General features: G+C 43.7%; 1 protein-coding gene across 1 annotated transcript in view; it reads left to right on the top strand.

The window, feature by feature from the left end:
- The first annotated feature begins 1724 nt into the window (after nt 1-1724).
- Nucleotides 1725-16474, top strand: part of HSPB2 (heat shock protein family B (small) member 2) — an 89121-nt gene continuing 74371 nt past the window's right edge. Inside the window, exon 1 of the mRNA XM_069221350.1 lies at nt 1725-1872. Coding sequence (XP_069077451.1) covers nt 1779-1872 — 94 coding nt within the window. The 5' untranslated portion in view covers nt 1725-1778. The remainder of the gene's footprint in view (nt 1873-16474) is intronic.

The raw sequence follows: 16474 nt of genomic DNA, 5'->3' as shown, positions 1-16474 counted from the left end.
AGGACGCATTGGTGAAAGTATATGTCTGGTTGAGGATGAATTAACCAACATGTCTGTCAAATAGGAGGAGCTTGAAGTCCTTTTTGAAGGATGCTAGGCAGGTGGTTAGATGGAGTTAGAGGCAGAGAGTTCCAGATTCTAGTGGCACTGCCAGAGAAGGACTGATTCATGTATCATTCTCACCCGAAAGTGAAGGGTTCCAGGAGCATGAATTGGGAATTTCTGGAACCGCTATTTGCTCCGGAGATTTTCAGTTTCTCATTTAGACAATAGGGTGAGGAGTGCAGCGGTTTGTGTGTGATACAAGTGATTTTTAATTGGGCCCACGCTTCAATGGGGAGCCGTTGGAGGGTTAGCAAAGTAGTGGAAATGTGGTCAAATTTCTTGAGACCTAAGACGAAGCGTGCTGCAGCATGTAGTTTTGCTCTCAGTGGGCCTAGATGAACTTTGGGAATGCCTGAGAGAAGGGCAATTCTATAGTCTAGTCTAGATAGAATGAACCACTGTTTTGAGGTTTTGTTCCAGAATCATTTGTCTGATGCCCATAAGCTTCCTAAGTTGTTGTTCAGCACAGTTGCCCATGGGTGTTATGTGGCTGTGGAGAAGAAGACGATTGTCCGAGGTGATTCCGAGTGATCTGGCATTCATGACAATGGCAGGGCGGATGGCTTGGGAGCCAAAGTGATACCGGGGTTAGTAGACTGTGCAATAACCTTGAACAGGCGCTTTGGTCTATTCTTTGCGAAATTCATGACAGCTCTAATATGGGAGGATTTAGCTCTGAAGATTTGGTCTTTATATTGTTTTCTTGCTATGCTAAGCTTAGTCATACTCAGGAAGGATGGAGCTTTCCTCCATCCTTTCTCATATTTTCTGATAAGCTTTCATTCTTCATAAAGCTCTTTAGAGAACCAGGGCCTAGAGGGTTTTGGTCTGGATAATTTGCACTTCAGTGGTGCACATTTGTCAATAAGGGATTCCATCCAGGAGTTGAACTTGTCAGTGGCCTCGATGTCAAGATAGGGTGTGATCGAAATTAGGGTGGGAAGGGCAGTGATGGCCATGGCTTGTGTGTCAAGGTTGGATGTGTCTCTAAACCACATTTTTCTCTTTTTTGGTTTGCCCTTACGTTTTGGTGTTAAAAACCAGTTCGAGAGAACAGGATCTGCATGTGATCAGACCAGTCGACTGGAATGGGTTCGCATGTCTATAGATAAGTGGAATTGGAAATTATCAGATCCTGACTGGCACCTTTGCGGTGTGTAGGTTTATGGCAGTGTTGTTGGAGATATCAAACTGTGTATTACCCTTGAATTATTCTTTTTATTATTATTTTAAGCATAAATTGACCAACCAAAGCCCAATAGAAGCCTTGCCTCATACTTACAGCTACCCCTCACTTTACACCATGAACTTTTTTCACTTGCAACCCCACGCAGTACCTGTACTACTCCTACCTACCAGCATAAAATAACCATACATCTATAATCGAAACATTCTATTTAGAGAGAAAGTAAAAGGTAGTCACTTTAATTGTGCTCCCCAGGTTTGCAGCAGCAAAGAATATTTCCGACCGGTATGCGGCAGGGCCTTGTAGTCATCCCTCAGTAAGCCCGGCTAGGCCACAGTGTCTGATTCCGTCTATTTCGGTCGGTAATTCGCCACCCCTCCCCTCCCTTTGGAATGTGCCCGATGAAAAAACATTATACTCCGTCGTCTTCTCACTCAGAAACCATTTCTTCTTCAGTCACGAACGAATCTCTGCCACGCTCGAAACCATGGAGGACAGGACGGTTCCCCACGCGTACCCGATGAGTGCAGAATATGAGTTCGCAAACCCCAGCAAGATTTATGAGCAGGATTTTGGGGACGGTAAGTACACACGAGGAGCCTAGAGATGGGTTCTTCTAGTCCTTCTTTTCTACTATGTAAGCAAGAGACTTACATTCAGTTATGGCTTCACTCGGACAAATTGTGTGATCCTGAGCCAATGGAATCGTTTGCTTGCGCCTCAGTCCTGTTACCTTGAAACAGTTTTTGAAGAGAGCCAAGTAGCAGCCGCTCTCTAATCTTATTTATTTTCCACTGATTAGAGGGTAAAACTGGTATTATATACACAAACAATACACGCCCCATCCAAACACATTCGTAGCGTAAAAAGTCACATAGTGTCCCAAGACCACCACTTAGTATAATTCTACAGAAGAATACAGGATACATGTGACCATCCCTTTCGGCCTTTACTACGTACTTGGGGGAGGCGGGGTCGGGGGTTGTTATTTATTACTCCAAAAAGTGCAGTGTATTGTAATCGCTAAGCACCTCGCTTTAAACAACACCTCTTTGAAATACTCCTTGGTTCCTTCTTTTTTGGTTGTCTTTTACTTCTAGCCCCCTAAGAAGCGTTAATGACATATGTATGTATGTATTTATTTGATTTGTATAGCTCTTACGAATCTGAAAATAACATTAAACATGATATTTTATTAGGGGCAAAAACGAGGATATTTCACCTTTAAACTGCAAGCCGAGAGACATGATGGAGGGACTCTGAATTAAAATAATGCATCTTGTTTTCAATACATATCACCCAGGCACGTTTGTTAGCAAGTAAGCTATACGCTGTGGAGTTAAAATGTCTGATTGTGTGACGTCAGGATACTCTCAATGCACCTCTGTGTGTATTGTCACAATAGATGAGAAGGCAACTCATCTGTCCTTCATTGTGTGATGTCACACTGTATGTGACCTCAATTCAAGTCCTTTCAGCTGCCCAATAGTTTACACCAGCTTTTCATTGTGTGATTATCAAATACATGTGAAGATTTTTGTTGCTAAAAGGCCTGTACTTGATTGTCTGACCTCATAGAAGATGCATGAATTTCTATGCAGATTCCAGTGATTGATGCGTTACATGTACTCACCCAATGCATTTAATATTTACTTCTTGCACTTATGTGGGTTTCTTGAAAACTGTGGCTTTATAAATTTGAGCGATGATCAAAAATATATCGCGTACAACAACGCTATCCAAATACACAATTTGTTCAACTTTAGTGCAGTGAAAGTATATTTTTACAATAATTGATGTGTAACAGTTTCACTTTCATGCAACACTTTTCCTCTTTTGTATTAGGTTTTAATTGCTTAGTGAGTTTTTACTTAGTCTCCAGAGAGGTAGACTATTATCTTGATTCAGAGGTTCGAATTATTAGATAACTGGCCAAACAGCATTGGTTTCTCCATCTGCACATTGATGAAGCAGAAAATGAAGGTTCTACATTTATTAACGCGTAAACGTAGTGTGAAATAATCATGTGTGACTTTAACCGAACTAATAAAGATTGTACGGGGACAAAATGTGCCCTCAGAGTAGTTTGCCAACATTTATAAGCGTGCTTTATATAACGTGGTGTATTAGAATTGCACTAATCCGACATAATCGTAAACGTGTGCTATGATTTGCTCGTTTGAAATGTTTTAGCTTAGCATTACTTTAGCGGAGGCTTTGGCCTAGCTGCCTGGTCTCACGGTTTAGATGCTCGTATTTTTCCACTGTGCTAATAAACGTGTATTTTTGCTTGAAGCTGTACTTTTCCACAGAAACCGTTCACATGCTTATCTTAAGGTTTCGTGCCAGCCTGGCATATTTTCTCTTTACTTCAAGGTCGATCTGCAGGTGCGGACAATGGAAGCTCTGAAAGTGAGTTAATTGGCATAAAATGTTGCAACTTGCGTACCCATCTCCAAGGATAATGTATGCTTAAGTAAAAGCTTGAGAACTGTCGTTTTTGATTGGATAATTTGAAGCTAACCTATGAACCCTCCAATGGAGACCCTACTGGATTCGAACTGTTGTCTATAAAACCCAGGTGCACGAGAGGAAAGTACTCCTCCTTTATTGGACATCCCGCCATTTTGCAGACTTCGTAGCTATTATGGCCCATTTTGCTGCGACGCCATTTTGAGAGACTTTGATGCTTTCTCTAATCGAGAGAAAGAGACTTTAATGATTCTTGCCCTAGAGACTTTAACTTTGATTTGATCCCTTTACATGAAGTGGTAGTTTTACCTTGCCGCCGTGAGGCAATTGCCCCGTCCACCCCTGCCCCTTTGCCCCGTCCTATGCTGATAGAAACGGTACCCATGCTGATCAAGAAACGGTACCTGTGAGACGAAGACTTCCTTGTATGCTGATCGTAATTGGTAAATATGAAAGGAAATTGTAAAATTGCATTGTGTTTCTTTTAGGTAACCAACTGCTGATTTTGGTAAGATCCCTAGTTAGGAGTTTTCTAAATTAATGTTGCTAAATTGTTTTTGCATGAAGTCCCACATGCCGATGCTAATTTGAGGTTAGATGAGGATTCCTTTTGTCGCACGATGCAATTTGAGATCTTGTTATGCTGACTAGATGTATGCAATTAGTTCATTGCAGATTATCGTATTAGTGATTTGCATTGCTATTATCGAATGCCTTGTGATTCAAATGCTACATAGGTTGCACCTGTTTCGCCGTTATGGACAGCTATTAATGTTCATATATGTTTATCATTTAGTGTTGAGACACATCTATATTGTGCTAGCTTTGTTAATATAGGGAAATAAATTCACTAACTTTGAATTAAACTGGTGTGATTATTCCTGACTGAAAGGTCAGGGTTCGCCGAAATGTATTCTGGATTAATTGTTAAGTGTTATGTCGATCAAGGTATTGCTTATGTTCGTTATTGATTATTGATTTGATGAAATTGACCGATTAGGAGTACAGAGAGTCCCACTTAGTCAAAAGATTCATCGGCCTAAAGAGCGTCCGAAAACAGGTAAAATTATTACTACGGACCGCTCTATCAGTAGATGGTAGCAGAGGACGGTTACGTCTTTTGGGACCTTGTACTCTTAAAGTACATGGTGTTGAATTAACGGTTACGCATTTTGAGACCCCACTCGAGAAGTTGAATTAGATTTTTCTTGGGTAAAACAGATTGACAGAATGATGATGGGCTAGGTCCACCGCGACTTTCCCGGGATCTCGGAGCTTGCGAATGGAGAGAACGGAGGTGTGGAATCAGCGTTGGCGGTACTAGTGATGGTATGAGTGAAGTTAGGGTTTTGCGCTTGCACAGCTTATTGCCGCAGGGTGTGTGAAAAGGTTGCGAGGGATTTTTTCTTTTAGAGGATAGCGGAGGTGCGACTCCGAGTGTAGAAGTAGAGAAGCCGTCGAACTTCATAGAAATAGCGGAGGTGCGGCTCCGAGTGTGAGAGTAGGGAAGTCGTCGAACTTCATGTGCGTGTGGCGCTTTGTGCATAAAAAGGTCCACGTGGTTGTTGTTGTTGAGACGGGCCCTGCGAGGTCAAGAGACTCCGGAGTATGTTGATCCATGTTGTGGTCTGGGCGGTTTAGTAGGTTGATCGGGCGTGGTCAACGAGTCGGTACGTGTGTTAGGGAGTGAAAGAAACTTCGGGCTTTGACAAGATTCTAAGTGCACTAGAATAGATCACTGACAAGTTGAGAGTAGGTCTGCGGGTCAGATTTGCTTGCGAACGTGGGGACCGAGAAAGACGGAATAGCGGCCGAGGCTAGTGAAAAGTCCCTAAGGTCCTGAAGCGACTGTGTTACCCTTCCTGTAGTAAACCGACAGATCTGTTTTATTTTTTTGGTAGCTCGCGATACATGCAAAAAGTTGTTACGAAAAGAGGTGAGTGAAGGAGGACTAGCCACAAGGCTTTGTCAGCCGCAGTGTGTGTGAGTGTGACGTCACTAGGAGCCGCGCTGGGATAGGTTGGTCGGAGAAAAGGGTCGCGCACGGATTGGACGCAGTCCGTGGGGCTCGGTTGGAAGGGGAAAAGCAAGCGAAGAGTATTCCGGGAATTAAAGTCACCTATTGATTACAAACTTTGTGAAATAAAAGACGAGAAAATGAAATTCTTTAAAGCATTTAGGAGTGCGATGAAGGGGGAGTCTTACATTAAAGCGAGCGTAGGAGAGGAGACGCCACCGAGGGTACACCAGCTTACATTGTAATGGAAGAGAAGGGGGTAGCTCCGTGTCTTTGGCTAAAGCAATGGCACAAACTGACAGAGAAACATGGGAGTGTAGCGTTCCCGATACATGGGACATTCAATATAAGGATCCTAGAGAATTTGAGATTCACGATGTACGACATGAAGGTGCCTCCAAGGCCAGCCCAGTTTGAGGCTCTAGCGATTTGGGAATTAATGGCCAGACAGCAACAGAAAAATAAGTTCGAAACAAGGATAAGGAAGGTAGAAAAGACACTAGCGGACGCTAGGTGGGATAATGCACAGAAGGTGTGGAGGTCAGATATACTGCAGGGGATAAAATTGTTTCCCGCAATTACTAAGGAAGAAGAGGAAACAGGTAAGAAAGCTACCTGTAAGACGGACAGGAAGTGTTCCAAGGATAGAGAGGACGAGGAAAAGTTGAGAAGAGAAGAGGAGTTAGAGGATGAGGAGTTAATAATGCAATTGCTGAACGACCGTCCACCACCTTATGCGGAGAATGGACAAGGTCCAAGTACCAGTTCTGCCCCTCCGGCACCGGTACAAAACAGTGAAACTCAGAGTTCAGGAGCATTATCGGGATCTAAGGACCCGAGTTTATTGTTTACCCCGCAGATACCGCAGGTTAGGAGAATATATCCAGATGTGCCCATGTTGAAACCAGCAGAAAATTATCAGCCGCAGATGCCAGGGTACTACAGCAGTGACAACAGTGCAGGAATGATTCTAGAACAAACCGTAAGGGGAGTACAGAATGGTCACAACCAGACATTGGCACAAGCTGAATCAACTCAGTTTTTGATGCCTCAAAAGCAGATGCAGGGAGGAAACGCACATGTTCAGATGACGGGGAGTCAGATGGGCATGCCGGCAATGATGACCCATGGTGTGGGAATGAACATGCCTCAGAACATGGGAAACGGACAAAACCCAGATGCGATATCACTACCCATTACTGTAGGTCCACCGGTACCTCTGTACAGTCAGCCTACCTTAGGTATGAGTGGTCAGGGATCAATGCTGCAGAACAGGACAGAAAGGAGGTGCATAGAAAACACTCCAGGGATAACTCCGATAGCGGCTCAGCCAAATGGATCCGGATCCTTGATGGAGTTTAGTCCCATATGTGCTCAGTCAACGCTGGTGAGGTCGAGCCCCCCACTGATAATACCTCTAACATCGAACACTGAAAAGTTGCCGCAACCATCAATGGCAGTCGATGTGAATGCTACACTGATAGGGTTGAATGCGCAACAGCTGACACAGTGGTTCAACAGTCTGAATTCCACACAAAGCTCAGCCAGTGGGAAGGGAGAAGATTATATGAATAGGGTCAGGTTGAACATGGAAGCACAAGAGTTGGTGGAAGGGACTATGGGTGTGAATAGGTTAGAGTCCTACACGGAAGAAGAGCTGAGGTATCTATGTCCCAGGATTACGAAGGAAGTGAACAAGGTACATAAAAGTTTGCAGGAAGCAGCTGACAGAAACGGGGTTGACATAGACAAGATGAAACACTTGAGCAGAAGCTACAGGTTGGATTTTGGGACCACCGATTTTGAACACATGAGGTCAGCAGGCATGAAGGCACACCTTAGAGAATTGCTGCAGAGTGCACAAGTGTGGAGGTGTTTAGACAAGTGGGAAAGCAGATGGGTAAAGAGGAAGGAAAAGAGGAGGGACAGTGCTACAGAGCATAATGAGAAAAGACCACAAAGCAGCGAAACAGTAACCATGTTACCAATGAGGGAGACAGCAGGGGGAAAATTAATACATGTACCATGGCACAGAAGTGACATTCAGTCTTTTACGGACGATTTTCCCAAACTGAGGGAGAAGCCGATCGAATGGTATCAACAGACTGATAGGTTTGTGAAGCTTGCAAAATGTCTCTGGGAAGACCTGAATACTCTCTTTGAGATTGTGGTTCCAGCAGATTTGTGGGAGGATTGCAAAAGAGCGGTAGGTTGGCCGACAAGTGAACCAGAGAGAGACAGGGAGACGGGTGCACCATCACCTATGGTGATGAGCTTGTACTATAAGGTAATTGAGCATTTGAAGACGAAGGTCGCCGCGAAAAATGTGGATTGGCAGAAGATCGATCGAACGGCCCAAGAGGCTAAAGAGTCGATTCATAGTTACTATGAGAGGTTGTTGAAGGCGTTCAAGAACTATAGTGGCACGGAAACAATAGAGGCGAAGGACATGCTTCATTTTGTGTTTAGATTTGTGGAAGGGCCGAGGCCAGAGATAAGTCAGATGATAAAGTCGCATTTGATTTGCTGGCAGTCGAAACCTATTGATGAGGTGTTGAATTATGCGAAATACTGTAGCGACGAAATTGAGGTGAAACAGAAGAAGCTGAAAGAGAAGGTGATGATGATGCAGCTTAAGGCAGCTCAGACAGGTTTGCAAGGTTTGCAAGGGATGCAAGGGTTCCAACAGCAGGTACCGCAACCGCAGCAGCAGTTACAGGGAAACATGGCGTTTCAGCCACAGGCCAGAGGCAGAGGCAGAGGAGGTTTTGTGAATAATGGTCCGGATTTGAACACTGTTGTGACGGGTGTGCAGGCAATGAAGAAGGTGATGGCGTGTCATGTGTGCGGAATAGTAGGTCATTGGAAACGCGAGTGCCCGATGGTGGTGCAGGAAGGTGCAGGTACAGGTGCAGGTGTTGGTCAGCAAAACAATGATGTCAATGCATTTCAGACAATGAGGGGACCGAAAATGAGAGGTCCAAGCCCAAATTTTCAGACCATAAATCAGTTGCAGGGATTACAACCTATGCAGCCGCAGCCGCAGCAGATGCAGATGCCCCGTATGCAGATGACGCAAATGCAGCCAATGCAACAGCAGTTACCTATGGTACCTAATCAGCAAATGCAAATACCCTTGGCACCAATGGGTCAGCAGCAAGTGATGGTTCCTCCACAGGTCTCGGGTCAGGTAATGAGTACAAATGGCACCGTACAACAGTTCCCACTACACAGTGAGAGTGGAATAAACAATGTATGGGAGAGTGAAAGTTCAGAAGAAGAAGGAGATCGTGTGCTTGCAGCATCCTTGGAAGTTGATCAAAGGGGTCCGTACGTAGAGGGAAGAGTAATGGGTCATCGTGTCTCATTCTTGGTTGACACGGGAGCCACACGTTCAACTGTTAAGAGCAGTGAAGTACCAAATTTGCCACTCTCAGGGAGGACAGTTCAAGTGGTGGGAGTAGCAAACAGACATCTGACGAACCCAATAACAGATCCGGTACCAGTCAGCATCGGTAACTATCAAGGGGTACATCAGTTTGTGGTATGTGACTCAAGCCCGATAGCACTATTAGGGAGAGACCTATTGTGCAAATTGGGTTGTTCGATCATGTGTTCGAACGAGGGAATAACAATCCAGACGAGCAGTGATGGGGAAGAAGAGGACAGTGTAGAGGGGGACGAGATGGAAACTGTAGATGAAGAGTATCCTCTGATTTGTCTTTTCCCGATGATAACTGAAGAAGATATTCCAGCCGAATTACGGGAGACAGTCGGAAAGGAAGTGTGGGACATGACAGGGAAAGAGGTGGGATTGATGAAAGGAGTGGAACCAGTGAAAGTGACTGTAAAGCCCAATGCAATCTTTCCCCAGACCCCACAATACCACATGCCACAAGATACCCTCATGAAAGTTGCTCAACTTATTGACGAATTTGTAAAACAGGGGGTACTGAAAGAAGTGTTAAGCAGTCCATGTAATTCGCCAATAATGGGACTAATAAAGCCGAGTGGAAAGGTCCGACTCGTGCAGGACTTGAGGAAAATAAATGACATTATAGTCAAATGCTGCCCAGTAGTACCGAATCCAGCTGTGATAATGTTCCAGGTCCCTTGCGATGCCGAATGGTTCTCAGTCATCGATTTGTCACAAGCGTTCTTCTCGGTGCCTCTTCATGAGGACAGCCAATTTCTCTTTTGTTTCAAATTCTTGGACAGAGTATACAGTTGGTGTCGAATTCCTCAAGGGTTTTCTGAGTCACCGTCCATCTTCAATCAGATCCTAAAGAAAGACCTGGAAGTATTAGAATTGCCATTCGAGTCAACTCTAGTACAGTACATTGATGACTTACTGGTTGCATCAAAGACAGAAAGTGGCTGCACAGCCGATACTATTGCTCTGTTGAATCATTTAGGAAGGAATGGACATAAGGTGTCTCCTTCCAAATTACAGTTCTGTCAGAAGAAAGTGAAATACTTGGGTCACCAGATAGAGAAAGGGTCACGGAGAATAATGAAGGAAAGAATAACCAGCGTACTCCAAATGAGTCCACCAAAGACAAGGAGGGAGGTGAGGAAGTTTTTGGGAATGGTGGGTTATTGTCGCCAGTGGATTCCCAACTTCTCGACTCTAGCAAAGCCTCTACTGAAACTGACCCAGAAGGATGCTTTGGATCAAATTGAGTTGAAAGGAGATGAGATGGATGCTTTTGTTGAACTGAAAGAATGCATGTGCAGGGCTCCAGCTTTAGGTATGCCTGATTACACAAAGCCTTTCACATTGTTTTGCCACGAACGTGATGCAAGTTCTTTGTCTGTCTTGACTCAAGCCCATGGTGGTGTAAACAGACCAGTAGCGTATTTTTCAGCTACTCTGGATCCGGTTGCAGCAGCACTCCCAGGGTGTTTGCGCGCCGTAGCAGCAGTTGGTATCAGCCTCACTCAGAGTGAAGGAATAGTGATGGGACACCCAGTAACAGTCATGGTCCCTCACTCAGTTGAGATACTTTTGACCCGCTCCCGAACGCAGCACATGACTGGAGCTAGACTCACAAGGTGTGAAACGATAATTCTGGGCTCACCGAATGTGCAGCTGAAAAGGTGCACTACGTTGAATCCAGCAACCTTGCTCCCTGGAGAAAATGCCGAAATTGAGAACGCTGAAGACGTCGAGCATGACTGCCTTCAGGTGACTGAATTTTGCACAAAACCTCGACCGGACATTAAGGATACTAAGCTTGATGAAAATGACCAAATTCTTTTTGTTGATGGTTCATGTCTGAGAGACGGGATGGGGATTTTGAAAGCAGGATATGCTGTATGTACTGTAACAGGGGTCTTAGAAGCGGGATGGCTTCAAGGAGTCTATTCTGCACAAGTAGCAGAACTTGTAGCCCTTACAAGAGCATGTCAACTGTCTGCATTGATGAAAGTCACCATTTACACTGATAGTCAATACGGGTTTGGGATTGTGCATGACTTTGGACAACTATGGTCACAGAGAGGTTTCCTGACTTCTTCAGGATCCCCAGTGAAGAACGGGGAGAGGATAAGGGAATTGTTACACGCCATTCAAGTGCCAGCCGAAGTTGCAGTGGTAAAGTGCAGTGCTCACACGAAAGGACAGGACTATGTTTCTCTGGGAAATGCATATGCGGATCAAGTCGCAAGATTTTGTGCCTTGAACTGTATATTACTCAGGGACGAATGGAATTCAATAAGTGAGCCAGAACTCGAACCAGCTGAAGCATTTGCCTTGAAGGTCGTAGATACAATAGATGAATTAAAAGCATTACAAAATAATGTCAGGGAGGATGAGAGATTCCTGGATTAAATCACAATGTATAAAGAGACCAGACGAGTTATGGGTTTCACATGAGGGAAAATTTGTTTTGCCAAACAGTCTCTTATCACAGCTTGCGCGGTTCTATCATGGGCAAGCTCACCTAGGGAGAGATGCCATGATAAGATTGTTCAAAACTGATTGGTTTAACCCCAGATTTCGTCAAGCTGCAGAAGCAGTTTGCCATTGATGTGTCACTTGCCAGCAGATGAACCCAGAAAAGGGAACAGTTGTGAACGCGAGCCACATTGGTAGGGCAAGCGGGCCTTTTAGTCGTATGCAGATGGACTTCATTGAGATGCCTGTGCATGGAGGTTTGAAATATGTGTTGGTGATTGTGTGCATTTTTAGTCATTGGATTGAGGCATACCCCACCCGTAGAAATGACAGCCTTACAGTTGCAAAGCTATTGTTGAGAGAGTTAATACCACGTTTCGGATTCCCGATCTCTTTAGAATCAGATAGGGGAAGTCACTTCAATAACGAGGTGATAAAGTTACTTTGCGAAGCGCTGAACATTGAGCAAAAGCTGCACTGTAGCTATCGCCCTGAGGCCTCAGGACTGGTGGAGCAGATGAATGGTACACTGAAATCAAGATTGGCGAAAATATGTGCATCGACAAATTTTAAATGGCCTGACGCATTGCCCTTAGTGCTAATGTCAATGAGAAACACCCCTGATAGAAAGACTGGATTGTCTCCGCACGAAATTCTCATGGGCAGGGCTATGAGACTTCCTGCAGTTCCCGCAAACGCGCTTTTGAATATTACAGATGATATGGTGTTAGACTACTGCAAAGGACTGGCTGACGTGGTTCGCTCTTTCTCTCACCAGGTGGAAGCAACCACCTTGCCACCGATCCAAGGTCCAGGACACGCACTGAAAGCAGGTGACTGGGTCGTGATAAAGAAGCACGTGAGAAAGTCGTGTCTGGAACCCCGTTGGAAAGGCCCTTTCCAAGTGATCCTGACGACAACTACCGCTGTGAAGTGTGCGGGGGTTCCCAACTGGATTCACGCCAGTCACACAAAGAAGGTGTTGTGTCCCACAGATGAGGAAGTTGAAGCGCTAAAACTGCCAGTGCCTGACAAAACAGTGCTGAGTGCTGAGACAGAGCAAAACCGAACTGAAAGCGAACAGGCAGAAACGGGAGAGAAAGAGATATTCTCTGAGGACGAAGAGACCAACTCGCTTGGGGGAGACCAAGGAGAAAGTTCAGACAGCGACGAAGAAGCTGAAGGTGACAAAGAACCTGAAGCAGCTGAGGGTAGCAAAGAGCCTGAAGCAGCTGAAGGTGACAAGGAACCTGAAGCAGCTGAAAGTGATAAAGAGCCTGACGAAAGTAACGGTGACGAAGGGCTCGAAAAAGTTGAAAAAGCAGGAGAGCCTGATCAGAGGAGGGCTTTCCCAGAAGCAGACGATACAGAAAAAGAAAAAGAGAACGTGATTGATTCCCCAGAAGGAGGGGACGAGGCAGAACAGAACGAAAAGGTTCAAGCTTCCACAGAAAAGATTGCAGGTCCATCAAATGGACACGGCGCAAAGAGGAGACTAAGTATTTCACCAATAAAAGAAAGGGGTAAAGAAAGTTTGAACGAGGGAGGAAGGCCAAAAGTGAAAGAGAAAAGAAAGGAAGTGACTGTTGTGGAACAATCGTCAAGTGAAGAAAAAGACTTGACAAAAGAGGAAAGTACCAGCGAGGCAGAATCGAAAAGGGAAGCAAAATTGAAAAGGAAAAGGATACCAAACAGGAGATATTCCGGTCCTGAATGGGCATATGCAGTCAATGACGATTGGACTGACGAGTTTGTATCTCTAAGCATCGAGAACGAAGAAGAAGAAGAGATACCAATAGAAAAGAAAAGTTTTATGGACTCTGTCGATTGAAAGAGTAATAAATGATATTGCTTGCTACAATCTAACGTGAAACAAACGACCAGCTGAGACATTGCGAAACCGGATGAGACTTGCTGAACTGATAAAGACTGAGTTATTGCCGAATTGAGACAAATGCTGCTAACCGATAAGTGACTGGCCTCTTGAAGAAGACTGTGTGAACATTGCGCTCGTTCAGCTTTGTGACTGAATTGCTAAATAGTTTCATTTATAGGTGCTTCTAGCTCTCTGATTCTATACAGATCATGACGCAAAACAATAGAAAGAAATATTGTAAATATGTGTGTATAGGTTTGATAATTGGATGTATACTAATAATAATGGCAATTGTGCTTGGAATACATGGTAAGACTGAGAATGAGAGAATTGATGCTTCTACTCTTGCTCCTGTTACTGTCACCGAACTAACCGCATTGAAAAGACTAGCATTGGATGAGAGACTCTTGCACGATAAGAAAGAGCTTTCGTATAACGTTTTCTATCGCTTGCTAACAGAATATGTTGAGACTATGGATGCAAAAGATTGTTATGTGTGTACACAGATACCGACATCAGTGAAGGAAGGGGTGACATATCACCACATGCCTCTTACATACGGGATTACATGTAGTATAGTAATGTCTAGATTTTATGGTCAAACTAACATACAGTATTTTTACTCAAATTATGATGTTACCTTTGCTTATGTTCCTATAATAGCGCAGCTAAGCCAGATTGCTAAAGATTGGGATGCTAAAATAATGAGAGAATTTTTCGAGCCAATGCAACCTTTTGAAACGGCTCACGCTCATAGGGAAAACCTTACCTGCTCGCTCTCTGCAATAGAAATAAGCTTTTTAGATCGCACAGATGATAGAAGGGCACAAATGAAGGCGAAATTAGAAAAAGAGCTACATAAGAGGACTTCAGTAGATAATTATGATTTTGCTGCAATAAAGACACAAGGGAAAATAGCTTTAGATGCTTGGCATGTAGGGAAATTTTGTATATATATAGAGGTGAATCTTATTATGACAACATTTTTGTAGGAGCGAGTGAGTGTAAACATACGTTTATCTTTAAGGCCAAATGGACATTCATGATGGACGGACTTGACCCTGTCATTCCAGGTGTATATTACATTTGTGGGTATAATGCCTATTATCGTCTTCCAAAGGGATGGTGGGGGAGATGTTATTTGGGTATAGTGTTCCCAAAGGTTTATCAACTGGATGACCTATCGATGATTCAAAAGACATCTGGATCCCATCGTATCCAGAAAAGAGAGACCGCAGCTGCTGTGGTAGGAGATATATTTGGAGCCATGATTCCTTCGTTGGGAGTTGTGCTGAATTCCATCAAAATAAGAAAGTTGTCTACTATAGTGGATAACATGTTGACAAAGTTTTCAGGTGCTATAATCCTGATAGATGCTGAACTTGCAGCGGAAAGAGCTATGACTCTTCAAAATAGGCTTGCTTTAGACATTCTTTTAGCAAAGGATGGTGGCGTTTGCAAAATGCTTGGTGCACGACACTGTTGTACTTATATTCCTGACAATAGTGTGAAAATTAAAACTATGCTTGCTAATCTAACAAAAGAAAGTGCAGATTTGAAGGAACTGAAAGAACCAGGAGTGTGGGAGAAGGTTGGAAAAGGACTTGCTTCAGTGGGACATTGGATTGGGGGAATTTGGAATGGAATATTGCTAAAAATAATAGAGGGAATTTTAATAGTTATAATTTGCATATTAGGAATTTGGGGAATAAAAAGGGGAATAATAATGATTATGGAAAGAATTAAGAGAAGAAAAGAAGAGAAAATTATGAAAAGAATGGCAGAGGAATACAAAGCGCAAACTAGGGGAATTAAAAGGAAAAGAGAACTGACAGAATCTTAATGGAATAAAATTTGTGGGCATGGTTTGGTGTGATGACAAGTAGTCATCAGAGGAGGGATTGATGAAGCAGAAAATGAAGGTTCTACATTTATTAACGCGTAAACGTAGTGTGAAATAATCATGTGTGACTTTAACCGAACTAATAAAGATTGTACGGGGACAAAATGTGCCCTCAGAGTAGTTTGCCAACATTTATAAGCGTGCTTTATATAACGTGGTGTATTAGAATTGCACTAATCCGACATAATCGTAAACGTGTGCTATGATTTGCTCGTTTGAAATGTTTTAGCTTAGCATTACTTTAGCGGAGGCTTTGGCCTAGCTGCCTGGTCTCACGGTTTAGATGCTCGTATTTTTCCACTGTGCTAATAAACGTGTATTTTTGCTTGAAGCTGTACTTTTCCACAGAAACCGTTCACATGCTTATCTTAAGGTTTCGTGCCAGCCTGGCATATTTTCTCTTTACTTCAAGGTCGATCTGCAGGTGCGGACAATGGAAGCTCTGAAAGTGAGTTAATTGGCATAAAATGTTGCAACTTGCGTACCCATCTCCAAGGATAATGTATGCTTAAGTAAAAGCTTGAGAACTGTCGTTTTTGATTGGATAATTTGAAGCTAACCTATGAACCCTCCAATGGAGACCCTACTGGATTCGAACTGTTGTCTATAAAACCCAGGTGCACGAGAGGAAAGTACTCCTCCTTTATTGGACATCCCGCCATTTTGCAGACTTCGTAGCTATTATGGCCCATTTTGCTGTGACGCCATTTTGAGAGACTTTGATGATTTCTCTAATCGAGAGAAAGAGACTTTAATGATTCTTGCCCTAGAGACTTTAACTTTGATTTGATCCCTTTACATGAAGTGGTAGTTTTACCTTGCCGCCGTGAGGCAATTGCCCCGTCCACCCCTGCCCCTTTGCCCCGTCCTATGCTGATCGAAACGGTACCCATGCTGATCAAGAAACGGTACCTGTGAGACGAAGACTTCCTTGTATGCTGATCGTAATTGGTAAATATGAAAGGAAATTGTAAAATTGCATTGTGTTTCTTTTAGGTAACCAACTGCTGATTTTG

Source organism: Pleurodeles waltl, chromosome 3_1 (genome assembly GCF_031143425.1).
Source record: "Pleurodeles waltl isolate 20211129_DDA chromosome 3_1, aPleWal1.hap1.20221129, whole genome shotgun sequence".
NCBI lineage: Eukaryota > Metazoa > Chordata > Amphibia > Caudata > Salamandridae > Pleurodeles > Pleurodeles waltl.
Note: the sequence above shows the minus strand (reverse complement) of the source record. Positions and strands in the feature narration are given on the sequence as shown.